This window comes from Oryctolagus cuniculus, unplaced genomic scaffold (genome assembly GCF_964237555.1).
Source record: "Oryctolagus cuniculus unplaced genomic scaffold, mOryCun1.1 SCAFFOLD_109, whole genome shotgun sequence".
Classification (NCBI taxonomy): domain Eukaryota; kingdom Metazoa; phylum Chordata; class Mammalia; order Lagomorpha; family Leporidae; genus Oryctolagus; species Oryctolagus cuniculus.
The window spans coordinates 89,746-117,525 of record NW_027208307.1 but is presented as its reverse complement, the minus strand read 5'-3'; the positions used below and the strand labels follow the sequence as shown (position 1 = coordinate 117,525).

At 40.2% G+C, this 27,780-nt stretch overlaps 2 protein-coding genes across 5 annotated transcripts in view; both read right to left on the bottom strand.

Annotated features, from left to right (window-relative positions):
* Window positions 1–25,743, bottom strand: part of LOC103347387 (DNA-directed primase/polymerase protein) — a 36,068-nt gene extending 10,325 nt beyond the window's left edge. The window contains exons 1-6 of one of the 4 annotated variants that reach the window (XM_051830447.2): window positions 25,524–25,741; window positions 25,178–25,275; window positions 23,804–23,933; window positions 19,158–19,305; window positions 7,308–7,595; window positions 921–1,083 (exon numbers count right to left, since the gene is read on the bottom strand). In XM_051830447.2, the coding sequence (XP_051686407.1) occupies window positions 921–1,083; window positions 7,308–7,595; window positions 19,158–19,305; window positions 23,804–23,933; window positions 25,178–25,275; window positions 25,524–25,703 (1,007 nt within the window). In that variant the 5' untranslated portion in view covers window positions 25,704–25,741. Of the gene's footprint in view, window positions 1–920; window positions 1,084–7,307; window positions 7,596–19,157; window positions 19,306–23,803; window positions 23,934–25,177; window positions 25,276–25,523 lie in introns of those variants that run through there. The other 3 variants (XM_051830446.2, XM_051830448.2, XM_051830449.2) reach the window with 3 other exon arrangements.
* Window positions 1–27,780, bottom strand: part of LOC127485527 (anoctamin-5) — a 235,505-nt gene that overhangs the window by 118,003 nt on the left and 89,722 nt on the right. The gene's annotated exons all lie outside the window — the stretch shown is intronic.

Genomic DNA, 27,780 nt, shown 5'->3' with positions numbered 1-27,780 from the left:
GATATTGGAACACAGCAGGAGATACACAATTTTGATACAACTCCTAGACTCTCAGATCCACCACTAGTGCCAACTGACATCTCCCGAGATGCTAACATGTGCTGGGCACTGTTTTAAGTATTTTATGTGAACGGTTTTAACATATTTAATTCTACTAAAAATTCTGAAAATAGGTGGTATTATGTCCACTTTAAAAAATAAAGGAAGTGGGGCCAGCGCTGTGGCGTAGCAGACTAAGCCTCCACCTGCAGCACCAGCATCCCACATGGGCCAGGTTCATGTCTCAGCTGATTCTCTTCCGGTCCAGCTCAGGTAGTTGTTTTCATTCTTTATAAAAGTGATATTCATTTTAGAAAAACTGAAAAATACGTGATATAATCATTTAAAAGATGCAAAGAGGAGCTGGCGCCACGGCTCACTAGGCTAATCCTCTGCCTTGCGGCGCCAGCACACCGGGTTCTAGTCCCGGTCGGGGTGCCGGATTCTGTCCCGGTTGCCCCTCTTCCAGGCCAGCTCTCTGCGGTGTCCAGGGAGTGCAGTGGAGGATGGCCCAAGTGCTTGGGCCCTGCACCCCATAGGAGACCAGGAGAAGCACCTGGCTCCTGCCATCGATCAGCGCGGTGCGCCGGTCATAATGCCTCAGCCACAGTGGCCATTAGAGGGTGAGCCAACGGCAAAGGAAGACCTTTCTCTCTGTCTCTCTCTCTCACTGTCCACTCTGCCTGTCAAAAAAAAAAAAAAAAAGATACAGAGAGGAAACTAAGTGGCTAAAAATCTCAGAAAAGAGTATTTTAAGAATGGAGAGTCATTTTCTTGAGATAGGATGAATTTACACAATTCACTTTTTAGCAATATGCAATAGCATTCATGACTGAATAATCAATCAGGAGTATACAACAGTTTAATTTTTGCCTACATACCTGACATTGCATACCAAAGAAGAGAGGAAATACTGGTTTTCTTCAGGAATCGTTTTTGATTGTTTAGGAAAGAATTTGTTATCTTCAGCAATCTCCAAAGCCACATGCTTTCCTAGTTTTGATGACTTATACAGCCGGAAGTTTCTATTTCTTGTATAAACTCCTACATCAAAAATTAGTAAAGTAGTATGTATGAAATCTGTGCAATTTCCATGAAGATTCTGAAGAACCCTTGCAAGCACAGATTTCAAGAATTGTTTGCACCAAAATAAATTTATCTTTTAGTTTGATTTTCCATGAGCCTTTTGAGGTATGAAGATAATTTAGAATTGACATGGAAGAATGCTATTTCCAGAAAGTACAAGCTAGACAGTTTTCTATCAACTTTTCAATTGAAAATAAATGGGGGCCTGTGCTGTGGCACAGTAAGTTAGTTCTCTGCTTGCGGCGTCTGCATCCCATATTGTGAGAGGCCAGAGCCACGCCATGACAGGCTTCTCACAAGACAAAGGAACTGGCTAGGCCCAGGATGCTTCTCTGTGCTGAAACCTGACACCGGGCAGTCCTTGGTCTGCCAGGACCAGGTGGGGGCAATCAATAAGGTGGGCCATCCTTGGTCCAGCAGGGCCAGGGGAAAGAAGGAATGCAGACGACATAATACTTGTTTGCCTGGGGACTATAAAAACCCTGGTGGGGGGGGCAGCACCGTGGCTCACTTGGTTAATCTTCCGCCTGCAGTGCCATCATCCATATGGGCGCCAGGTCCTAGTCCCAGTTACTCCTCTTCCAGTCCAGCTCTCTGCTGTGGCCCAGTAGGCAGCGGAGGATGGCCCAAGTGCTTGGGCCCCTGCACCCGCATGGGAGACCAGGAGGAAGCACCTGGCTCCTGGCTTTGGATTTTTTTTTCTGCATCCTATTTGAACTCTTTATTTAACATAGAGTTAATCTTACGTATATAAAGTCAATTGAAAATAGATATCAGTAAAACATAAGAGTGGGAATAAGGGAGGGAGGAGGATGTTTTTAACTATTAATATATATAGTTCTGCATACATTCCTACAGACTTACTTCTAAGGATACAGTTAAAAATTTGTCAAGGGACTCCAAATCCCATTAAACTTGGTGGTAAAAATGCCATCTTAATTGTTGAAGTGATCATATTAACTGTTAAAGTGAACATATAGGCAGGATCAAGTGCCTGGTAATAGAATTAAAAAGGAGAGGATGTCCAACATGGGAAGCAGTCCACACAACAGACTCATAGAATGACAATCGCTTTAAATAACACTCTGACCTCAGAATCAGCCCTTAAGTCTTCCTGGTCTGGCTGAAAAGCCCATGAGAGCATTTCAAGCATGGAAAGCCAAGACACTGTGGCAAAAAATGTTCTACATGAAGGATCTCTGTGAGAGAGATCCCAGTGAAAATAAGTCGCCATCAAAGAAGGATGTACTTTTATCTAAAGGAAGGACAGAACTTCCACTTTGCTTATGGCCTTGTCCAAATACTGACGGAGTTTGTGGACTCAAAAGGCTTCCATAGCCCAGACAGCTCATTTCAAGAGCCTTGGGTGGTCACTAACGTCATACATCAGAGTGTTAATTGTTAAATTAACAACAGGAGTCACTGTGCACTAACTCCCCATGCAGGACCTTTGTCCTCAATGAGTTGTATTGAGAATTAATTGTAAAACCAGTTTCCCAGGTTTGTGTGTGTGTGTGTGCACGCACAAGTGCACACACAAATTGTTGAAATCTACTTAACATAGAGTTGGTCTTCTGTGTACAAAGTTAATTGAAAATCAATCTTAATGGAGAATGGTACTGGCAAGGAGAGAAGAAGGAAGAGATGGGTTGGAAGTGTGGGTGGGAGGGCTGATATGGTGAGAAGAGTAACAATATTCCTAAAGTTGTACCTATGAAATTTGTATTCCTTAAAAAATAAATTTCAAAAAAATTTTTAAATATTAATTTTTTAAAAAAGTTAATACAGATAAGCAGAATATCTTCAAGACCCTGGGATAAGCAAAGATATTTTACAGAATTCCAATAAATAACCACAGAGGAAAACACTAATATATCAGACTATTACTATTATTTAAAGGTAGTAACTTTGATTCATCAAAGGCACCACGGCTCAATAGGCTAATCCTCCACCTAGCGGCGCCAGCACACCGGGTTCTAGTCCTGGTCGGGGCGCCGGATTCTGTCCCAGTTGCCCCTCTTCCAGGCCAGCTCTCTGCTGTGGCCCGGGAAGGCAGTGGAGGATGGCCCAAGTGCTTGGGCCCTGCACCCCATGGGAGACCAGGATAAGTACCTGGCTCCTGCCATCGGATCAGCACAGTGCGCCGGCCACGGTGGCCATTGGAGGGTGAACCAACGGCAAAGGAAGACCTTTCTCTCTGTCTCTCTCACTGTCTACTCTGCCTGTCAAAAAAAAAAAAAAAGAAAAGAAAAGAAAAGAAAAAATATATATACTATGGAGAGAGAATTCTACAATCTGCAAGAGAACAGCTTCAAGTCACACTTAAAGGAGTTCCCACGAGACCAACAGCAGATTCCTCAAAAGAAACCTTACAAGCCAAGAGGGAAAGTGATATATTACAAGTTCTGAAGAAAAAAAACAACTGTCAATTAAGAACACTATACTTGGAAAAGCTCTTTCACAAATGAACAAGAAATATTTACTAAGATGAGAAAAACAGACTTCATCACCACCAGATTGCCTTACAAAAAATGCTTAAGGAAGTGCTACAGAGAAAAGCAAAAGAAAGATAATTATCACCATAAAAACTGTATAAAAGTTTAAAAATACTAGAAAAAAAACAAAGAATATTCAAAATAAAAAGAAATTTTTAAAAAAGGACTAATTCATAACTTAACAAAAAATAAATTTAAATGAACTAACTTCTCTAAATAAAAGATACATATGGCTGAATGGGTTAAAAAAAAAAAGTCCAAGGGCCAGTACTGTGGCACAGTAGGCTACGCCTCTGCCTTCAGCACCAGCATCCCACAGGGGCACTAGTTTGTGTCCCAGCTGCTTCTCTTCCGATCCAGCTCTCTGGTAGGGCCTGGAAAATTAGAAGATGGCCCAAGCACTTGGACCCGAAAGAAGCTCCAGGCACCTGGCTTCATATCGGCCGAGCTCTGGTCATTTCAGCCATTTGGAGAGTGAACCAACAGATGGAAGATCTTTCTCTTTGTCTCTCCCTCTCTCTGACTGTAACTGTCTCTCAAATAAATAGATGAAATCTTAAAAAAAAAATACAAAAAAAGTTCAGTGATATACTGCCTACAAGAAACTTAAATCCCCAATAAAGAAAGACACCGGCTGAAAGTGAAAGGATGGAAAAAGATATCCCCTGCAAATGGAACCAGAAATGAGCAGGAATAACTGTACTCATCAGACAATATGACTTTAAGACAAAAACTGTAAAGAGACAAAGAAAATCATTATATAATGATCAAAGGATCAATTCATCAAAAAGATGACTTTAAGTGTTTTTGCAAGGCTACAGTGCCAAATTTCATAAAGCAAACATCAGATATAAAGGGAGAGATAAGCCCCAACACAACAATAGTGAGGGACATAAACACCGTTTCCATCAGTAGAAAGATCATCCAGACCAAAAGAAAAATCAGCAAAGAAATACCATAGTTAAACTATATCACAGGGGCAAGCATTTGGTGCAATAGTTAAGACATTCTTGGGACACCAGCATCCTATAGCAGAGTGCCTGGGGCTGAGTACTACATACACCCCTGACTCCAGCTTCCTGATATTGCGTACCTTGGGAGGCAACAGGTGATGGCTCAAGTAGTTGGATCCCTGTACCCAAATAAGAGACCAGATTAGCTTCCTGGATCCCAGCTTGGACCTGGCCCAGCTCAGCTACTGTGGGCACTTGGGAAATGAATTAGAAGATAGGAGAGCGCTCTCTTTGTCTCTTCCTGCCTTTCAGAATAATTAAACTGTACAATAAACTAAGTGAACCTAATGACATTTATAAAACATTTCATCCAACAGCTGTAGAGTACACATTCCTTTCATCAACATATTAAGATCTCAAGAATAAACCATACACTATGCCACAAAACAAGTCTCAAGAAAAAAAATAATCAAAATCATAACATTTGTCTTTTCTGACCACAATGGAATAAAAACTAGAAATGAACAGCAAAATTAACTTTAGGAATTATAAAAATATATGGGGCAGGCCAGTGCTGTGGTGCAATGGGTTAAAGCCCTGTCCTGCAGCATTGGCATCCCATATGGATGCCAGTTCAAGTCCCAGCTGCTCCACTTCCTATCTAGCTCCCTGCTAATGCACCTGGGAAAGCAGCAGAGGATGGATCAAGTCCTTGGGCCCCTGCATCCACGTGTGAGACCCAGAGGAAGCTCCTGGCTCCTGACTTCAGATAGGCTCAGCTCTGCCCATTGCAGTCATTTGGGGAGTGAATCAAAGAAATCAAAAGGGAAATATTAAAATTCCTTGAAACAAAAATAGAAACACAACAAATCTATAGGATACAACAAAATGTATGGCATGAAGCAAAAGCAGTACTAAGAAGTGTACAGCAATAAGCAGTTACATAAAAAAAAATCAAAACACCCCTAATGATGTATCATAGGTAACTGAAAAAAAAAAAGCAATTCCAAAGTTAATAGGACAAAATTACAAAAGTCAAAGAAGTAAATCCGAGAAAATAAAAATACAAAAGATCAATGATAATTTGGATTTTTGAAGAGATGAACAAAAATCCAAAAACATTTAACAAGAGTAACCAGAAAATGAGAGAAGACTAAAATAAATCCAGAGGTAAAAGACACATTATAACTCATACCAGAGTAGGAACTATTTGAAACTATACAATAAAAAAAATTAGAAAATCTAGAATAAATGAATAAATTTCTGGACAACACAACTACTCAAATTGCACCATGCAGACATAGAAAACCTGAACAGACCAACAGCAGCAATGAAATTCAATTAGTAATAGGAAGTCTTAAAGAACAAGACCCAGAGGAAGCTCCTGGCTCCTGGCTTCAGATTGGTTCACCTCTGACCGTTGCAACCATCTGAGGAGTGAATTAGTGGATGGAAGACCTCTCTGTCTATAACTCTGCCTCTCAAATAAATAAATCTTTTTTAAAAAGAACAAAGCTGGAGGTATCACAATTCCTGATTTCAAGACATACTATAGAACTACAATAAGATAAAATGTAAACAACAAAAATCTGCATGTACTATTAAATCTCTGAAACTTTCAAAGGATAGTTCAAGTAAAATACTTCCTCATCCTCTTTTAATATGTAAATATATATTGTTAAAATGTGTCATTCAAGAATACCAGAGAAATTTCCTGACTGTTTTCCTGTTATTTCTTCCTAATTCCTATTATTTCCCAGTAATGTGACTTCAAGGATAGAACGGTCATGAACGGGGGTATTCTGTTTAGGGACTTCAACACTGGGTTAGAGGCACAGCATATTTATTGGATAATGTTGCTCTTACTGTTATGCATTATCTTTGCTTGATCCTAGGCCTACCAAAACTGACACACTGCACTTACCCGACTTAGATTTCCAAATTCTGGCACTTGATTCAGGGGCACTGGAAAGATAATCAGGAACAATTCTCTAACCTTGGTACCACTGTCAGCCCGAAAACATTGCCCCAAATTAAAGCCTACTTGCCCTCAACCTGTGTGCACTGCAGCTCTCTGAAGTGCTCAATGGCAAAAATGCTCTTACAGCTTTCCAAATCACAAGTTAGAACTTCATTAGGTTGTATATTACATCAGGCTGAAGTCTTGCCACACTAGAGCCTTCTACACACTCAGGTTCAGAGACCCAAACAGAGCACGGTTGGGTGCAGAAGTCACCAGTCTGTGAAAGAAGGCTAACTCGAGGGTCCGGCCAGGATCAAAAGCCTGCCCTGCCTCCACCACAAAGCTCTTCAGGGAAGAGCAAGCTCAGCCTTGCTTTGTGATGTGAGTACCATTTTTATATTGTTTCTCAAGTTGACTGAATCTGCTTTAAACTCTTGGCATGCTGGAGGGTGCAGGTCTCCCCATTCCCTCACAGAACTCCCTGAACACTTGGAGCAGAGCATGCCACAGGCACTCTCGTTCAGAGCCCAGGCCAGGCTGGGGCTTCTGTTCCACAGGGATCGCCCCAAGATCTCTGAACTGAAGCCTTGTGGATTCTCCAAGCCTAAGCGGGCTGATCACATTCTGTTCCTGACCTGCACTGTCGCTGGGGAGCGCGATGATAATGAGATGATAATGAGAACCCTGTGCACAGTGACAGTGAGCATGGACAGGTGTCTCACAAGAGGACATCAGGACAGTCAGAAAGAAACAACTGTCAATGTTACTTACCTAGATCTACAAAAAGATGCTTTTCTCCCACATTATTCTTCACAACTAAAAATGAAAGATCAGGATCGCTTTGCTTCACTGATCCCAGCTGCCTCGGCTTCTCTGAATTCAGTGTCCAGCTCTCTCCTGTGTCCTTATCTGGGGACATTTTGTTATATGAAGCCCCTTGTTTTGTTGGTGCTTCAGAAAAGTGGGAAAATCCCTGGTCCACTGTCTCTGAAATGCTATCATCATCTTCACTGGCAATTAACTGAAGAGCAGGCTGCAAAATTTTTCTCACAAAATTACCTAAGGAAAAAAAGGTGTTATGATTAATTCTTTCATGTGAACTGGAATTCAAGATTCAGATTCAAATCTGCACATGAAAGGCGTTTCCTTTGATTTCTGCTTTTAAAATTGTTTTGGTAGAAACTATAACACATCTCTCTTCCTTCAAGCTATGCAATCTTTTACTTTTTAAATTTCCATTGGCAGGAAGCTTGTTGCAATTTGGAAACAAACCATTTTAGAAGAGAAAGTTAATTTGAGGTGTGTCAATGTTGCTAGCATAGATCTAACCCTAACATGTCATCAAAAAAGCACCATTTTTTAAAGAACTTCTTTTTAGAGTTTCTATTTTGAGAGGCAGAGAGCCATAGAGACAAACTGAATTCCCTTCCACTGGTTCACTCCCCAAATGCCCACAACAGACCGGCTGGGCCAAATCAAAGTCAGGAGCTAGGAACTCAACGTATATCTCACAGGAGCATGGCAGGGACCACTATTTGAACCATCACCTGCTGCCTCCCAGGCTAATAGCAGAAAACTGTGATCAAAAGTGGAGCCAGACTCAAGCTGAGGCACTCTGATATGGGATGTGTGTTTCCCAAGCAGGGTCTTAACCACTAGGCTAAACGCCTGTCCTCATCACTTTGATTAATGAGAACAGAGTTGAATTGTTTTTGCTATTAATGAATAAAGAACACAGTTTATATGAGGAAATGGCTCCAAGACGATGGTGAGAAACACTGCGAGAACCTCTGCCTTACCCTCCTGGTATCCAGATGGTGGCAAACTTCTTAGGAACTCATTCTCTCTCCTTTGCCTGCCACGGCATGCCAGGAGAACCGTGCCTCCCACAGCTGAAAGGCTGTGGCTCCTGCTATCCCTCCCCCACATTTGTTGTGGGATGGCCTATGGCCTTGGGGGTAAAAAAGTATAAAAATATACTTTTCCCAACTACATTTATCCTGAAAGTTCTGAATAACAGAGGTTCAGAAAAAAAGTGGAGAGAGTGTGATCTTAGCGAAGAATTAGGAAGAAAGCCACAGAAGAAATGACATGCAAATTAGAGGGACATTTGGACCTATATGGAGGATGTGGACACACCCAACTCAGGACCAGCAGCTGAGAACTTCAGCACCAGCTGTGGAGAGTGCAGTGAGACCAGACTGTAGCAGCCCAAGCCACTGGTGATAAAGCTGTGGTAAAAGCCCAGCAGGAATCCAGCTTGGAGCCCTGTGGGGGACAGTGTACCTGCCAAACTAGAAGAGAAAAAAAGGTGGCATGTTCCTCTCTCCCCGCCCACCCTGCACCAGCATCCTGTAACAAGCCGAGGGAGGGTGGGCACTATTTGGACTTATGTAAGAGCTACACCAGTTCATGTCCATGCGCCCAGCGACTAGCCAAGCTGAGACACCCGAGACTGGCTGGGAGAACCGAAGGGGCTGAGTGCTTGTGACCGTGGGAGGCTTGTGAGCCTGGACTGTGAGAAACGCTTGGCTGTGTGGGAGGGCTCAGGGTGTGCATGGGACTTTGCACAGTCACTGTGGGAGGCTCCCCATGCTCCTGGATTCCCTGGTGAGGGTCATTGCTATGGAATCCATGGTCACATCAAGGACTGCTCAGATTCGCTGGGTGCTTCTTGTGGCAGTGCAGATGCATATTGTACCCACTAGGGCTAGCACCCAGGCACTGGTCTCCTTTGAGGAGAGGAGGTGAGCAAGAGAATAAGCCAATAGAGCAGAACAAACCTGCTCTCTGCTAAGTAAGTAAGTAAGTAAATAGAAGATTTACCAAATCAAAATGAAATCTTGGAAATAAAGAATTCAATAGAACAAGTAGAAAATGCAATGGAAATCCTTAGCAACAGACTCAGTGAAGCAGAAGAAAGAATATCCAAGTTAAAGACAGATTGCTGGAAATTTTATAGTCAGACCAAAAAAAGAAAAATTAGAAAACTAAAAAACACTGTTGGACATCTATGGGATACTATCGAACGACCCAAAACAAACAAAATTGATACACCATTGGCCCAATTAAAAAAAAAGGGGAGAAGACCAAAATCAATAAAATTAGAGATGAAATAGAAAATTTAACAACAGACACCACAGGAATAAAAAGAATCATCAGGAATTACTACAAAAAGCTGTATGCCAACAAACTGGGAAACACAGAAGAAATGGATAGATTCCTGGACACATACAACCTACCTAAATTGAGCCATGAAGACACAGAAAACCCAAACAGATCAACAGTCCAGACAGAAATTGAATCAGTAATAAAGACCCTCCCAAAAAAGAAAAGCCCAGGACCAGACACCTTCACTGCTGAATTCTACCAGACATTAAAGAACTAACTCCAATTCTTCTCAAGCTATTCAAAAGAACTGAAAGGGAGGGAATCCTCCCAAATTCCTTCTATGAAGACAGCATCACCTTAATTCCTACACCTGTACAAAAGAACTACACAGATACAAAGAGAACTACAGACCAATTTCCCTGATGAACACAGATGCAAAAATCTTCAACAAAATTCTAGCCAACTGAATCCAAAAACACATCAGAAAGATCATTCACCTATAACAAGTGGGATTTATCCCTCCCTGGTAGGCAAGGATGGTTCAACATTTGCTAATCAATGTGATATACCACATTAACAAACTGAAAAACAAAACCCATATGATTATCTCAATAGATGCAGAGAAAGCATTTGGTAAAATACAACACCCTTTCATGATGAAAACTCTAAGCATTCTTCAACACAATCAAGGCAATTTATGACAAACCCATGGCCAGCATCCTATTAAATGGGGAAAAACTGGAAGTACCCCACAGAGATCTGGAACCAGACAGGGATGTCCACTCTCACCATTACTATTCAATATAGTCCTGGACGTTATAGCCAGAGCCATTAGGCAAGAAAAAGAAATCAAAAGGATACAAATTGGGAAAGAGGAAGTCAAACTATCCCTATTTGCAGATGGCATGATTCTATATATATGGGATCCAAAAGATGCCACTAAGAGACTATTGGAACTCATAGAAGAGTTTGGTAAAGCATCAGGATATAAAATCAACACAAAAAAATCAACAGCTTTTATATACACAGACAATGCCATGGCTGAGAAAGAACATCTTCAACAAATGGTGCTGGGAAAACCAGATCTCCACATGCAAAACATTATTTGAAAGTCAGAGTTACACAGTGAGAGGAGAGGCAGAGAGAGAGAGAGAGAGAGAGAGAGAGAGGTCTTCCATCTGCTGGTTCACTCTCCAATTGGCTGCAATGGTAGGATCTGCGCCGATCCAAAGCCAGGAGCTTTCTCTGGGTCTCCCACACAGGTGCAGGGGTCCAAGGACTTGGGGCATTTTCTACTGCATTCCCAGGCCACAGCAGAGAGCTAGATGGGAAGTGAAGCAGCCAGGACTCGAACCAGTGCCCATATGGGATGCCAGCACTGCAGGCAGCGGCTTTACCTGCTATGCCAAAGCACCAGCTCCAAGAAAGAACTTCTAAGATGAATCCCATTCACAATAGCCATACACACACACACACACAAAAATCAAATACCTTGTAATAAATTTAAACAAGGATGTCAAAGATTTCTACAATGAGAATTACAAAACATTAAAGAAATAGAAGCCACCAAAAACTGAAAAAATCTTCCATGTTCATGGATTAGAAGAAACAATAATTAAAATGTCCATATTACTAAAAGCAATTTACAGATTCAATGCAATACCAATCAAAATACCAAGGACATTCTTCTCAGATACATTAAAAAAATGCTGAAATTCATATGGAAACACAGGAGGCCCCAAACAGCTAAATCAATCTTATACAACAAAAACAAAGCCAGGGACATCACAATATCAGATTTCAAGATATACAGGACAGTTATAATAAAAACAGCCTGGTACTGATACAAAAACAGATGGATAGACCAATGGAACAAAACAGAAATGCCAGAAATCAATCCACCATCTACAACCAACTTATCTTTGACAAGGGAGCTATAATCAACCCCTGGAGCAAGGACAGTCTCTTCAACAAATGGTGCTGGGAAAACCAGATCTCCACACGCAGAAGTATGAACCAAGGCCCCTACCTTACACCTTACACAAAGATCCACTCAAAATGGATTAAAGACATAAATCTATGATCTGATACCATCAAATTAGAGAACCTTAGGGAAAGACATTGGCATGGGCAAAGAGTTCTTGGAAAAGACCCCAGAGGCACAGACAATCAAAACCAAAACTGACAAATGGGATTACATCAAATTGAGAAGCTTCTGTACTGCAAAAGAAACAGTCAACAAACTGAAGAGGCAACTGACAGAATGGGAGGAATTATTTGCAAACTGTACAACTGATAAAGGATTAATAACCAGAATATATAAAGAGATCAAGAAACTCCACAACAAAACAAACAATCCAGTTAAGAAATGGGCAAAGGACTCAAACAGGCATTTTTCAAAAGAGGAAATCCAAATGACCAACAGATACATGAAAAAAAATGCTCAGGACCACCAGCCATCAGGGAAATGCAAATCTAAACCACTTCCATTAGTATGGCTTTCATACAGAAATCAGCAAACAAATGCAGGCAAGGATGTAGAGAAAAAGGTACCCTAATCCACTGCTGGTGGGAATGTAAACTGGTACAGCCACTGTGGAAGACATATGGAGATACCTCAGAAATCTGAATATAGACCTGCCATATGACCCAGCCATCCCACTCCTGGGCATTTACCCAAAGAAATTAAATCAGCATGTTAAAGTTATCTGCACCCCCTTGTTTATTGCAGCTCAAGTCACAATGGCTAAGTCATGGAATCAACCCAAGTTTCCATCAACTGAAGACTGGGATATGTACACCATGGAGTACTACACAAAGCTAAAAACAACCAAAAAACACACAAAAGAAAGACCTAGCCATTTTCCACAAAATGGATGAAACCGCAAAACATCATTGTTAGTGAAATAAGCCAATCTCAAAGGGACAAATACTATATGTTCTCCCTGACCTGTGATAACTAATAGAGCACCTATAAGGCAATCTGTAGAAGTAAAATGGACATTTTAAGAAGCAATGTCTTTGGCCGGCACCGCGGCTCACTAGGCTAATCCTCCGCCTTGCAGCGCCGGCACACCGGGTTCTAGTCCCGGTGGGGGCGCCAGATTCTGTCCCGGTTGCCCTCTTCCAGGCCAGCTCTCTGCTATGGCCAGGGAGTTGCAGTGGAGGATGGTCCAAGTCCTTGGGCCCTGCACCCCATGGGAGACCAGGAGAAGCACCTGGCTCCTGCCATCGGATCAGCGTGATGCGCTGGCCGCAGCGTGCTGGCCGCAGTGGCCATTGGAGGGTGAACCAACGGCAAAGGAAGACCTTTCTCTGTCTCTCTCTCTCACTGTCCACTCTGCCTGTCAAAAAAATAAAAATAAAAAAAAAAAAGGAAGCAATGACTTTTAACAGCCCTTGTCTCGACTGCTGAGGAACAGGTTTTTTTTCACACTATTTGTTGAACTCTTAACAGAGTTAGTTATATGCATGTAAAGTTAACTGAAAATAGATCTTAGTGAAAAATAAGAGTGGGACTCCTGGGAACTTACCTAAGGGAAATGCAATCAGTACATGAGAGCGCTATCTGCACCTCCATGTTTATTGTAGCTCAATTCACAATAGCTAAGACATGGAATAAACCCAAATGTCCATCAACTGAAGACCAGATAAAGAAACCATGGAATATGTACACTATGAAATACTACACAGCAGGAATAAAAAAAAATGAGATCTGGTCATTTACAACAAAATGGATGAGTCCAGAACACATCATACTTAGTGAAATAAGCCAGTCCCAAAAGGACAAATACCATATATTCTCTCTGATCTGTGATAATAGAGCACCAAAAAAGCAATCTATACAAGTTAAATTGACAATTTGAGAAGCAGTAACTTGAACAGCCCTTGTCATGACTGTTGAGAAAAAGGTTTTTTTGTACTATTTGTTAAACTCTTTGCTTAAAATAGAGTTAAACATGTGTATCAAATCAACTTAAAATAGATCTCAGTAAAAAGAGTGGGAATAAAAGAGGGAGGAGGAAAACTGGGTGTGAAGGTGGAATTAGTGGGAAGAATCACCATGTTTCTAAAGTTGTAATTATGAAGTGAATGAGGTTTGTAATTGTAAAGCTGTATAGTTCTGCATACATTCCTATGGACTTATTTTTAAGGATATAGTTTAAAAATTTGCCAGGGGACCCCAAATCCCCTTAAGCTGGGTGGTAAAAATACTATCTTAAGTGTTAAAGTGATTGTATGGATAGGATTAATGGTCTGGTAACTACAGATAGAATTAAAAAGGAGGGAAGGCTCCAACATGGGATTCAGCCCACACAGAAGACTCAGAGTGACAACCCCTTTAAATAGCATTCTGATCTCAGAATCAACCCTTAAGGCATTCTGGTCTGGTTGAAAAGCCCATGAGAGCATTTTAGGCATGGAAAGCCAAGACACTGTGACAAAAAAATGTCCTATATGAAGGACCTTGGCAGGTGAGACCCTAGTGGAAAGAAGTGGTCATCAAAGAAGGAGGAATTTTTCTCTGAAGCGAGGAGAGAACTTGAACTTTGTTTATGGCCTTGGCTACAGATTGACAGAGACTGTGGGTTCAAAAGGCTTCCACAGCCTAGGCAGCTCATGTCAAGAGCCTTGGGTGGTCGCTGACATCACACCTAAGAGCGTTAATTGTTAAGTTAATAACAGGAATCACTGTGTACTAACTTTCCATGCAGGATCTCTATCCTCAAAGAGTTGTATTATAATTATGTCTAAGTGCTTGCAAAAGATGTATCATTTTTAGATGCTTCTTTAAAGTTTAATTTCACTTTTTAGAAACATTTCAAGAAGCAATGATTTTGAACAGCCCTTTTCTCAGTTGTTGAGGAGCAGTTTTGTTTTTTTTCCATGCAAATTGTTGAACTCTTTTAATTTTTTTTTTTTTTTGACAGGCAGAGTGGACAGTGAGAAAGACAGAGAGAAAAATCTTCCTTTCCTGTTGGTTCACCCTCCTATTGCTGCCGCGCGCACCGCGCTGATCCCAAGGCAGGAGCCAGGTGCTTCTCCTGGTCTCCTATGGGGTGCAGGGCCCAAGCACTTGGGCCATCCTCCACTGCCCTCCCGGGCCATAGCAGAGAGCTGGACTGGAAGAGGGGCAACCGGGACAGAATCTGGCGCCCCGACCAGGACTAGAACCTGGTGTGCTGGCGCCGCAGGCAGAGGATTAGCCTATTGAGCTGCGGCGCCGGCCAAATTGTTGAACTCTTTTATAGAGTTGGTCTTCTGTGTATAAAGTTAACTGAAAATCGATCTTAGTGGAGGATGGGACTGGGAATGGGAGAGGGAGCAGGAGGAGGGGTGGGAGAGTGGGTGAGAGAGCAGGTATGGTGAGAAGAATCACTATATTTCTAAAGTTGTACTTATAAAATGCATGAAGTCTGTATTCCTTAAAAGGTTTCTTTGGGGGGGGAGGATAATAGTGGGAATTGTAGAGGGAAGAGGTAGAGGGTGGGGTAGAGGGTGGGAGAGCAGGTACAATGAGAAGAATCACTATGTTCCTAAAGTTGTAGTTATGAAATGTATGACGTTTGTATTCATTAAATAAAAGGTTTCTCAGGGGAAAAGGAGACTAAAGATTTAAACCTCAAAAAATGATTATTCAGATATTATTAAATGCCCTGCCTTGCTTACTTAAAAAAAAACAAAAACAACAACAACAACAAAAAAACAGTGATCCACACTACCATGAGAAGTTGGCAGGGCAACATGGAATTCTTTAAACTCTCTCTCTCTATAAATATATATATATATATATATATATATATATATATATATATATATATATCCTATATCACAAGATCAAGTGACAATTTGGCTTTTACACTGCTGTTGTGTGTAGCAATACTGGTGAAATGCAATACTATAAGAAATTACTTAATTTTAATCTCTGGAAGTGTCACAGTCTGGATTTGTCACTTCATTTACCAGGAAGCCTTTAGTACTTAAAATCACAGGATTAATTACTTTCCTACTTAAAGAAATAAGTACAATTTCTTGTAAAACATCAAAATGAAAGCAAAAGCTTTTGATCCAATGATACACAGACATGATTACTTCTGGAATTAGAGAGAAGGTAAACACCGAGAGGAAACAATGACACATCAAAGGACAACAAAGCAATATAAACATAAATTGACGAAGTTAGTTTTCCTGGAAATTTAAAATTCTATCTGCTTGACTCTAGACAATAAGCGAAGTGAGTCTACAGTTGCAGATGTTTGACAGTAGCACTGAAGAGGCCGGCTAAGCCTCTGAACCTTGGCAAGGAGCTAATGTGTCCATGGCACAATGACAGCCAGTCACGTGAACACCAACATACTGTCCCCCCCCCCCCCCCAACAGCTCTGCCTTCTGTTTCCAGGCTTCAGTCTTATTACCCCATCCCCTCTTTGGTCTATCTCAGTGGCAGGGACTATCTCAAAAGAACTAACCAATCACAGATATCTGCAGTACTACAGTAAATTGGCATAAGAGCTTCTTTGCAAAGATCAAAGTCTGATCACTCACATTTAACTTTGTTCCCTTTCCCAAAAGGCTAACAATAACAACTAGAAATATTATCAAGAGGGAGGGGAACTGAAGGGAAATTTTTGACTGCTTCATATTCTCCGCCTCTCTGATTCTGGAAGTACACGATTTAAGAGGAAAGAGCCTCAGAAGACATTCCATTTATCAGGCCTGATTATGGCTTTAGCTTTAGTTACACTAGATTGTCGACTGATCCCCAAGTTAACCGCAAACTCCAAACTCTATTCCTTTGCTTGTGCTATTCTAATAAAGCCTGTCTTACCTTTGACTATATGAAGGAAATTCATTCACAGTCTAGAATGAATGTCATCTGCTTTCAGGAGACACTGTAGCAGACTGTGAAGGACCTGGCATACTTCTCTCTGCCCTTCTTCCCTAGCAACAGATTCTCAGTTTTTAGCCTCCTGGTTAGTATTTAAAGAGCAGCCTATGAGGAAGTATACATAGGGATCAAAGAAATATCCTGGCTAGGACTCTGCCCTCCATACTCTGATAATGCAGGCATGCTAAGTAGGCACTAACTCAGCAAATATTAAATGCCTACTTGTATTTATTATTGCTGCTGCTGTAGTAATGGTATTATGGACAATATTATTATAATGTAGTAATATACAATATATCTGGAAATACAATAAATAGATCAATCATATGACCCAGCTATCCTGCTTCTGGGTAAGTATCCAGTGGAAATGACATCAGCATATGAAAGAGATACCTTCATTCTCATGTGCTTTGCAACACCATTCATAATAGCCAAGCTATAGAAAACCTAAGTGTCCATGGATAAATAATGGATAAGGAAAATATGGTATACATACACAATGGAACATTAGTCAGCCATCAGAAGGAATGAAATCCTGACATTAGAGTTAAAATAACTGAAATTGGTAGTCATTACATTAAGTGAAAGAAGTGACACACAGAAAGTTAACACGTGTTCTCTTTGATACATGAAAGTTAAAAAATGACAGTCAATAAGAACTTAGAGCAGTGATTACTAGAGACTGGGAAGTGTGGGAGATAGAGGAGTCTGGATATGGGGTACAAGGTGCTTCATAGCACAGATGGACAACTACAGACCACAGTAACATGTTGTGTACCATAAAAAGAACTGGAGGAGAGGACTAGTAGGCTGTAAATGTGGAGGAAAGGTAGGGAGGTGGGTATGTTGGCTGCCTGCTTTGATCAGCTTATACCTTCATATCTTTTGAAATTTTGCACTGTATCCCATAAAAATGTGCTAGTATTACTTGTTAATCAAAACATTTAAAATAATTTTTAATAAAATATATATTAGGACATATAAGTTATAATGTAGCTCTAAAAAATTACAAAGGGAAAAGAAAAATCAATAGTTACGTCCTTAAAGAAATATTAAGTGGAATAAAGATAAAGAAAACAAGCAGCAGCAAATGCTCTGACAATAAGCACTGGGTGCTTTCTACAACCCTACGGAACAGTAACCTGTATCATAGGGTTTGGATGTGACAAAAAATGATGAATTGATATCTACGCTGAGTCTTAACAGACCGGGAGAACAGGAGGTATGGCTCTTCAGACAGAATTGAACAGTGCAAAGGCCCAAGGATAAGAGAAAATGCAGGCCACAGTGGGAGCTGAGCAAGAAGGGCAGATAGGGACAGACCAGCTAGGGCACAGTAGGCCTCGTTTTGCAAACTAAGACATCAGTACATCTTTGTGAAGGTAACGAATAACCCTTGAGAGGTTTGAGAGCTTCATCAGCTCACACTGGCTGACTCAAAAAGCAGGTACACATAAGAGGACACCAACATTTCTACTTGGGTAAGTAGATGGACAGGGACAGAGAAGTGACACAGAAGGAGGAGCCAAGATTGTTCTAGGACATGCTGAGTTGAAGTGTGTGTAAGGACATTTAGCAGTCAGCTGGCTATATGGGTCTGGGAGAACAATTTGGGCTGAAGATAAAGATGTGAGAGTCAGGACATAGGTGATGATTTAAGTAATGATTGTGGTCACCATCCAAGTGAGAACAGTAGGAAGAGGGACAAGGACAGATCCCACAATTACTAGGATCTAAGGGTGAGAAAGAGAGAGAACAATCAAGGGGGCAGATAACAGAGATAATGAGGAAACCGGTGTACACAGCATACTAGGTCACTGTGACCTGGCATTATCCTAAACTAGTTTTCAGGTTCCTGATGTTTATGTCAGTCCTCTAGCTACTATGTTCATGCCTTTACCCCATGTGGCTATGAAACTGTAAAACACTTGGAGCTCCGAGATACATTATCTGTTACCTGAACTTCAGTCAATCACCGGTTTGAACCCCAAAACTTGCCCTATCACTGCTTTGATAAATACTCAGGATTTTGGCTTTTATTGAGACCTTGATTTTTGGCGTTTTCATTGTGCCTACTTGTTTCTCTGTGGGACTGACTTGGTTTTATACCTGAACCTGTTATCTATAAATGCCCAGCCCTGGGAAAATACTCTGGTTATACTTTCAGGATTATATATCTAGACGTCATCTGAAATCTTAAATTCTGCCTGGAATAATAAATAAGCCTTCCTTGACATGACTTGGGACCCAAGCCCCATAGCTAAAACAAAGGTCACAAATCCAGGTACGAAGCATCATAGGTAAGGCTTGAAATGGAAAAGCCTCTCAGAATTACCTAGAAAACAAAAAATGAACCCTACTGCAGTAGAGACCATGTCAGGACATACATGGCCACCTAAATACCTATGATGAGAACCACTAATGCCAACTATATCTTGAGTAGGCTGATGTGCCTGGATGACAGGTCTGTATCAGTAAATCCTGAAAACACGAAACATCACATTTCATTTTAGGTTAATTACCATAAAATCTAGCAAGTATTGTTAAAAATTTCAAGAGGAATAGGAAAACTAAGAGTTTTTAATATAACTCCATGAATTTTTAAAAACCAGTGCACTTACCAACATGGATGTTATCTTTAAATGCCACGTCATGGAGCTGAAATATCAGATGGCGGCTAAATTTTTCATCAGTGCTAGAATCCAAGTTGAAAACATCTTCAGCTGAGCACCTTACACTATATAAGTCCTGAAGCGCTCTACAGACATGCTAAAAACACAAAGCGTAAATATTTTTTTTTTATTTTCTATGAACAAAATTCAAGTATCTTGGTACCAGTAAGTTTAACTAATACAAAATCATTAAAAATTAGCTTTACTGGCCAGTGCCGCGGCTCACTAGGCTAATCCTCCGCCTTGTGGCGCCGGCACATGGGGTTCTAGTCCCGGTCGGGGCGCCAGATTCTGTCCCGGTTGCCCCTCTTCCAGGCCAGCTCTCTGCTGTGGCCAGGGAGTACAGTGGAGGATGGCCCAAGTGCTTGGGTCCCGCATCTGCATGGGAGACCAAGAGGAAGCACCTGGCTCCTGATCAGCACAGCATGCCAGCCGTAGCGGCCATTTTGGGGGTGAACCAACGGAAGGAAGACCTTTCTAACTCTGCCTGTCAAAAAAATAATTAGCTTTACTATCAGGTTGTGTACAATATAACTTTACTAATTTATTTATAAACTGAAGACCTGTAATTTTTAAATTATATGTTTATATTTTTTAAAAACTCAGGCTCTCAGGATTGAAGAGGCCTCTTAGCAGCCAAATAATTTGTACATTAACCTCCTCTACAATCACATTAAAAATATTTTAAGCATCTCTTTAAATGTCACCTCTGAGTTTAAAAGTTATTTTTATAGTTCCAATTCTCAGAAAATTTCTCATTTATATTGAACCCAAAACCACTTCCAAGAAACCACCTTTGGTGCTAGAAGACACTGACATGGAAAGCAGTCATGCATTGTGGAAAGGCAGCAAGCACATACTTGGAACAAAAGATTTGAAGTCAGAGGTCTAAGTTTGAGTTCTGGTTTTGACGTTTACCACCTCTAACTTTAACCAAACCTAGATACATTCTTCAACTGCTAAGCAGGAAAAATAGCAGCTAACTTTGGAATCATGAAAGGAGTAAAATAAGAAAACGAGATTAAAGAGTTAGCACAGTGCCTGGCACATGTAAGTGCCTAGAAGTATTGGCTATGCAACCTTAAGACAAGGCACTTCTCCCTAGGCTTCAGTCTTCTCATTTGCAAAATGAAGCCACTAAGAACCTCCAGATAGGGTTATTTGGAGATTAGCCAAAAGGTTTAGCACCACCAAATACTTAGATACCCAACAGTTACGCAATAAACTAGAATTATTAGCTGGGGCCGGCACTGTGGCAGAACAGGTTAACGCCCTGGCCTGAAGCGCTGGCATCCCATACGGGGCAGAGGTTTGAGACTCAGCTGCTCCACTTCCAATCCAGCTCTCTGTCTATTATGGCCTGGGAAAGCAGTAGATGGCCCAAGACCTTGGGCCCCTGCACCCACGTGGGAGACCTGGAAGAAGCTCCTGGCTCCTGACTGGCACAGCTCCGGCCATTGTGGCCCAATGGGGAGTGAACCAACGGGTAGAAGACCTCTCTCTGCCTCTCCTCTGTGTAACTCTTTCAAATAAACAAATCTTTTTTAAAAAAATTAGCATCACTTTGGCATTATTCTAGCACCACACTCCCCTTCATACTTTTCAATTCTCATTTTCTCAAAAGGTGGCCTCAGTGTCCCAGTCTGCATCAAATTCCCCCATGTAGTCCAACTCACTTTCTAGTACTTAGTTACTATTTTACTTGATCATTTACTTGATTGTCTTGATGTTTCCTCTGTATCACAGAGGTTATCCCCCAACATCTAATTTCTCCCTCTTCCCTAGAAACAGAACCACAATTTTTAGCTAAATGGAGGCCAGCTAGAACAAAGATACTTCCCCCACTCTGTTATAATAGGGCACAGGCATGTGTCCAAGTCTTGCCAGTAGGGGGTCAGAAGAAGGTGGTTTGCCACTTTAGGCTTCATTCTTAAAGGGGAGAAGTAGGCGCGGCTCTTCTCCATTCAACTGACTAGAAGGCAGACAACTTGGGGTGAGCCACCTTGGACGGTATCAATAAGGCAACATCTTAGGAACAGCAAAGCAAAAGACTAGTCCCTAACAGTGGAGCCACACTGGATGTTACATGAGACAGAAATAAGGTTGTATCTTGTTTAAATTGCATCTACCCTAGATTAGATTATAAATTCCTTGAACTCAAACTTTAAGCTCACTATTATATTCCCAAGGCAAGGCACTGTGTCTGATGCTTAGCAAAACTTGAAAATATTTTACTAAATGAATAAAGCTGAGTTGTTAGCTTTGGAACTACAGAGAATAAATTTAGGTACCCTAGGTAATATAAGTAATCACACTCTATTAGATTCTCTTTCCCAAGTGAAACTTTAAGTAAACATTTTTTCAGAGTTACAGAGAGGTAGAGCCAGATTGAGAGAAGACTTCCATCCGCTGGTTCACTCCCCAGACGACCACAGCAGCCAGAGCTGAACTGATCTGAATCCAGAGAGCCAGGAGCTGCTTCTGGGTCTCCGACGCGGATGCAAGGGGCAAGGACTTGGGCCATCTTCTACTGCTTTTCCAGGCCATAGCAGAGAGCCGGATTGGACTTGCAGCAGCCGGGACTCGAACCAGCACCCACATGGGATGCTGGCACTTTGGGCCAGGGCTTTAACCTGTTGTGTCACAGTGCTGACCCCTAAATAAACATTTAAGTTCTTTAAATGTAAACATAAAATCATTGTGGAAAATAGCATGGAGGTTCCTCAAAGCACTAAAAATAGAACTACCATGTGACCCAGGCATCCCTCTTCTGGGCATATATCTAAGAGAAATGAAATCGATCTGCCAAAGAGCTAACTGCATGCCCGTGTTTATTGCAGCACTACTCACAATAGCCAGGTGTCCATCAGCGAATGCATGGATAAAGATGTGGGGTATATATCACTATTACTCAGCTATAAAAAAAAAGTCTTGTCATTTCCAACAATGTGGATGCAAGTGGAGGTCAGTATGTTAAGTGAAATAAGCCAAGCACAGAAAAACAAGTATCATATGATCTCATTCATATGTGGACTCTAAAAAAATTAGGTGATCTCACAGAAGTTAAAAATATAATTGTGGTTACAGAGGCTAGAGTAGGAAGTGACAAGGGAGGGATGGGCAAAGGTTGATTGATGGGTACCAGGCTATAGCTAGATAGGAATAAGAAATTCTGGGGTTCTATTACACAGTGGGCTGCAGATAATATTATTTGACTGTATACTTCTCTATTTAAAAAGCAGAAGATGGGATTTTTCCATGTATCATGGGAAAGAAATGTTAATGCTGGAAAAGATAACTCCCCTGACTGGACATTATACAACCACATACATCACGGAACAGCACACGGTACCCCATAAGTATGTACACATGTCTATGCCTTTAACTTTTTAAAAATACTTTATAAAGAAAATTGTATTTAAATAATTTATAGAATCCAGAAGTTAAAAATGTGTGATCGTAGAGGAATGCTACCTGTTGAAAGGCTTTATAAAAGTGGAGCAGCCGGGACCCGAACCAGCACCCACATGGGATGCCAACACTGCAGGTGGCAGCTTTACCTGCTACGCCACAGCGTCTGCCCCATCTACACATTTTTAATACAACTTCATAGAATATAATCTTTAAATTTTTAAAAAATAATCCTAATAGAACTTAGCTGTTCAAACCCACATTATCCTTTTTAGTAACTTCCTGTTTGACGCAGCTCAACTAAAAATACTAGAACTACATTCTTTTTCTGAAAGTTGCTAACAGTGACAATGGTATTTCTAGACAAGGTTTTGTAAACAACTAGCTGCAGAGCACTGGGTAGGAGTCTCTTCTAGGTCTTTCCTCTTTCATGAAGCTACAAGAAAAAAATGCTTTCCAGAATTCCTGCCAGTTCAAACATTCTGATACTACTTTTAGTCCAAGCTTCCTTTAACTTCATTTCTGTATCAATTTTTATAGTACAATTACTTTGCCTGGTCTTTACCAGCATTGGCTATATGTGATGGAGTTTAGAGAATTAACATGTAACTGCAAACCGCAGATAATCCCAACATTTCTATCTTTATGAAGGCTAAAAGAAAAAAAATTCACTTGAGAGGCAGAGTTAAAGAGAGAGGGACAGAGAGAGGTCTTTGATCTACTGGTTCACTCCCCAAATGGCCGAAACGGCTGGAGCTGGGCTGATCTGAAGCCAGGAGCTTCTTCCGTGTCTCTCACACAGTGCAGGGCCCACACACTTGGGCCATCTTTTACTGCTTTCCCAGGCTATCAGCAGGGAGCTGGATCAGAAGCAGAGCAGCCAGGACTTGAACTAGCGCCCATATGAGATGCTGGTGCCACAGGCAGATGCTTAAACTACTACACCACAGCGCCAGCCCCTCAAGGCTTTTTTTTTTTTTAAATCCAGGTATAGTAATAGTACAAAATATGTGGACATAAGTTGGACTTTTCACAGTTTACCACAGAAGTGATATTTAAAAATCAAAGTCACAAGGAAAAGTCACAAGAAAAGGAGGAGAAACGTTACGTAGATAGGACTGAGTAACTGAATGAAGAGATGAATGGACAGCTACAAAGAAAAAAAATTTGAGTCTCCCATTTACCTCAATGAGTAATGCAACCATCTTTTTCCCGTCAGCTCCTGGATTGGCAGGTTTGTTAAATTCCAAATCAAAATAAAGCTTGCACACAGCACTTTCAGGAATAACTTCATAGCAGTGCAAGAGATTTTTTCTAAATTGAATAATTCAAAAGTATTATTTATATTTGTACCTTTTGAATGATGGAAGTTGATCTGATCAAGTACTGTGTTAACTATGCTTAAGTACAGGTAACTAGGAAATAATGACAAGATAACATGAACCTGTTCACAACAGGTTTCCGGCTCATAGTGTCAACAATTTCTATTAAATAAGATTTAACAATCATACTCAGTTAACATTACTTAACTGGAAAACAGTCAATCCTATAGTGTTATTCATTACACAGATGATTTTGATCATGTATAATATTTCTGTATTTTGTTTTGGTGTCACTATGAAATAAATTGAGAAAACAATGTTCTTTCTCAAACTGGGATCCCAGAAAGATATACTCTTGGGATTCCATGAATTCTCCATAAGAACTGTAAAATTTTATGTTAGGAAGATAATATTTTTAAAGTGGTAAAAAATTCTAAATTAGCTGATTTCAATAAACTTCCAGTGCTCATATTTCTAGTTATATTCTTGTTGGTATACAGAGGATTACTTTCACATGGCTTATTAAGAATAGACACTAGCCTAGTAAATAAATGATATGTGGGCTAAGTCAAGTTCAGCTGGCCTCCTTTACAAATAAAAGGTTTGCAGTAATTTGAAGAAAAGTGAAAGAATTGTATCATCACATGGCATGGGTAGGATTGGATCTCAACACATACTCTGAAGCAGTCAGCATCATCTTTATGTTGCACGAAGAGATTTAGTTTCAGCAAAATATCTTTCATGTTATCTTAATGACTTTAATTCAACTCCACCTGGCACTGCATGTATGTAGACGTAAGTAAATCTACATGGTGTTGCATGTTTACAAACACAAAACTACTCAAGCAACTTTGTAATAAAAGTACTTTTAAGTCAATACAAGGCATCCATATTGACTCTTTTCCATACACAAGTCTGAAACATAGTTGAATAGGTCACTCAGATAAAGCAGGTATTACATAATATGAGTATTCATTTATGATTAATAGTACAATTTAATATGTATTTGAAAAAGGATTTCTTTTGGATACATGAACAGGTGTTTGCACGATTTTCTTCAACACTTGGTGAGACAACTGCGTGATGCCATGAGGAGAACTGCAGAGAATTAATCTGGAAAGAAATAACTAACCATGTAGTCAAGAACTGTGAAAGCTAATCCAGCCTCAATTTCACCAAAATTTCTAGATTTGGTAAATATAACTTTAATGTGTTGTTCTGTTACAAACAACTTACCGGGATTTATAGTAAAACCAAAGCTGAGCATAGGTTGTTACAAGATAAATACGTTGTCCGTCTCCCATTTTGTATTCCAAAGCAAATACATGAACATCCTATATAAAATAAAAAATATTCAAAAAAGTAAAAAAAAATCTAAATTCAACTGTAGCTACTGAATTTTATTCAATTTTCAGATTTTTAAAAATACCAGGTTCTGAAACAGAAGTTCAAAAATTGATTTATTTGAAAGGCAGAGTTATAGACCGAGATCTTCCATCCACTGGTTCATTCCCCAAATGCCTGCAAACTCAAGTTTAAGAAATCTTATAGATCTATAAAAAATTTAAAATGAGGCAATTACCTGTTTACAGCTTTTAACGAAATTAAAAGCTTCAGTTTGACGACGAAATAGCTTCCAAATGGAGGGCGGTTGCTCTGGCCTGGACAGGCTTGGTCTATACACTGAGCACAGTGGTTTCCTCTTGTAATGAGATGCTCGCTCCTCAATCTGCTTCAGTTTTTCTTCCCACTTTCTATTCATTGGTTCAGAAGGCAAGAACAATTCCTACGCCATGTGATCTTTCTATCGATTACTGCTAAAAGCAAAAAGACTATTAGTTTCTTTATTTAGAATTTTTGTTTGATTAGATTTCAAAACTCATTTCCTGGCACTTATTTTCTTGTGGGCTTTATATTTTATTCTTTGGATGGAGGGTTTTTTTTGTTTTGTTTTGTTTTGTTTTTCTTTTTTTTTTTTTTTTTTTTTTTGACAGGCAGAGTGGACAGTGAGAGAGAGACAGAGAGAAAGGTCTTCCTTTTGCCGTTGGTTCACCCTCCAATGGCTGCCGCCACAGGTGCACTGCGGCCGGCGTGCCGCACTGATCCGAAGCCAGGACCCAGGTGCTTCTCCTGGTCTCCCATGGGGGTGCAGGGCCCAAGCACTTGGGCCATCCTCCACTGCACTCCCAGGCCACAGCAGAGAGCTGGCCTGGAAGAGGGGCAACCAGGACAGAATCCGGCACCCTGACCGGGACAAGAACCCCGTGTGCCAGCGCCGCAAGGCGGAGGATTAGCCTATTGAGCCACGGCGCCGGCCTATGTGCCAATGTTAAGCCATGGTGCTGTCTAAAATACATCATTGGTTTTCACATTTAATCATCAAATTGTTGTATATATCTTTATACTTACAAGGGTTTCCAAATAGTTTACTCAAACAAACCAACTGATTAAGGTAGATTTTATTCTTACTTTATTAAACACTTCCTATGTCAGTATTGCATTTTTCAGAGTTTCAACACAATTAGTAGTCTTTTAGCTATTATTTTATGAAACTCTAAACCATACAGATTTTGCATGCAATATTGTAACACAGATTATCTTTTAATGTAATGCACCACTTTAAGAGATTAAGGAAAGAGAAAAGAGTGACCATATTAACAGATAAAACAGCTTTTTTCAAGTCAAACAAAATCTTAACACATTTAGAATAAATGGGAATTTCCTTGATACTTACGAAAACATACATTTCATGATGAAACACTGAAAAATTCCTTTAAATTTTGAAACTAGGTAAAAATGTTAATTATCTTATTTGAGGTCTTCAATGCAAAAAATACAAAAAAGAAAACCTGTTGATTTGAAATGCTTATACATATATATACATACACAAATCTCATGATATGTTCAAATATATGCAAGCTTTCTGCAAAAGCATGCTAAATGAGAAATTCAGAATTAATTTCAAAAACCAAAGAAATAAATTGAAATTTAAAAAAAATTGAAATTGATTTATCTGTTTTCTCATACTATCCCTCCACAACTTATGATTATAAAAAGGAAATGACAAAGAATTATGAGATTGTAGAGACTGGTTAATAGCTTGCTTTGATGAGAGTGGATAATATATGTGCATTTCACCCAAGCTCTACAATGAAATTGATAAGGAGAGTGCATCCTATATGCCAAGATGCCAAAAGAAGAAGGCCCTCAATGTCACTACTTGAAGAATTTGATATATGACCCTGAAATTTAGAACACACATGGTCCACTGGCTGTCTACTGGATAGAAATCTAGAAAACATAAGAGGAGAGGTGACAAGCTGCTTGAGTGAGGAATGAAAATTAGGCGACTTATTTAAGGTCAGCCTGTGTCCCAGAGTTTGCTCCGTTTTCAGGGGGATTAGTACTTTCCAAGAATGAGATATGAGCCTTGGAGAAGAAAGATCTGGCTTACAGCTGTTTTGACCCCTGTCTAAAATGATCAAATGGTGATGTTTAAGTAAGTCTATGCCACTCTGAATACTTAGAGACTAAAGCCTAGTACAGAAACAGAAGTTTCTGATAGTTTTAGTAAGAGGGGAACCAGAAGGGGCTTCTGTGGAACTTGTGAAAGCACATTACAGTGACTTTAAACATCTGCCAGGCTCAAGCTTATTAAAGCCAAACATAAAATTTGTTTTAAGTTAAAGCACTCAGACATCTTAAATTTTCTTTGAAGTAATTGAACAAATAATCAGTTTTTTTTTAATTTAAAAAATTGGCAAGATAATTTTTTTTTAAAGGTTAGTCATCAAATGCTTTATTAAGGCATTTAGAATAATCATTAAAGGGACTGCTTG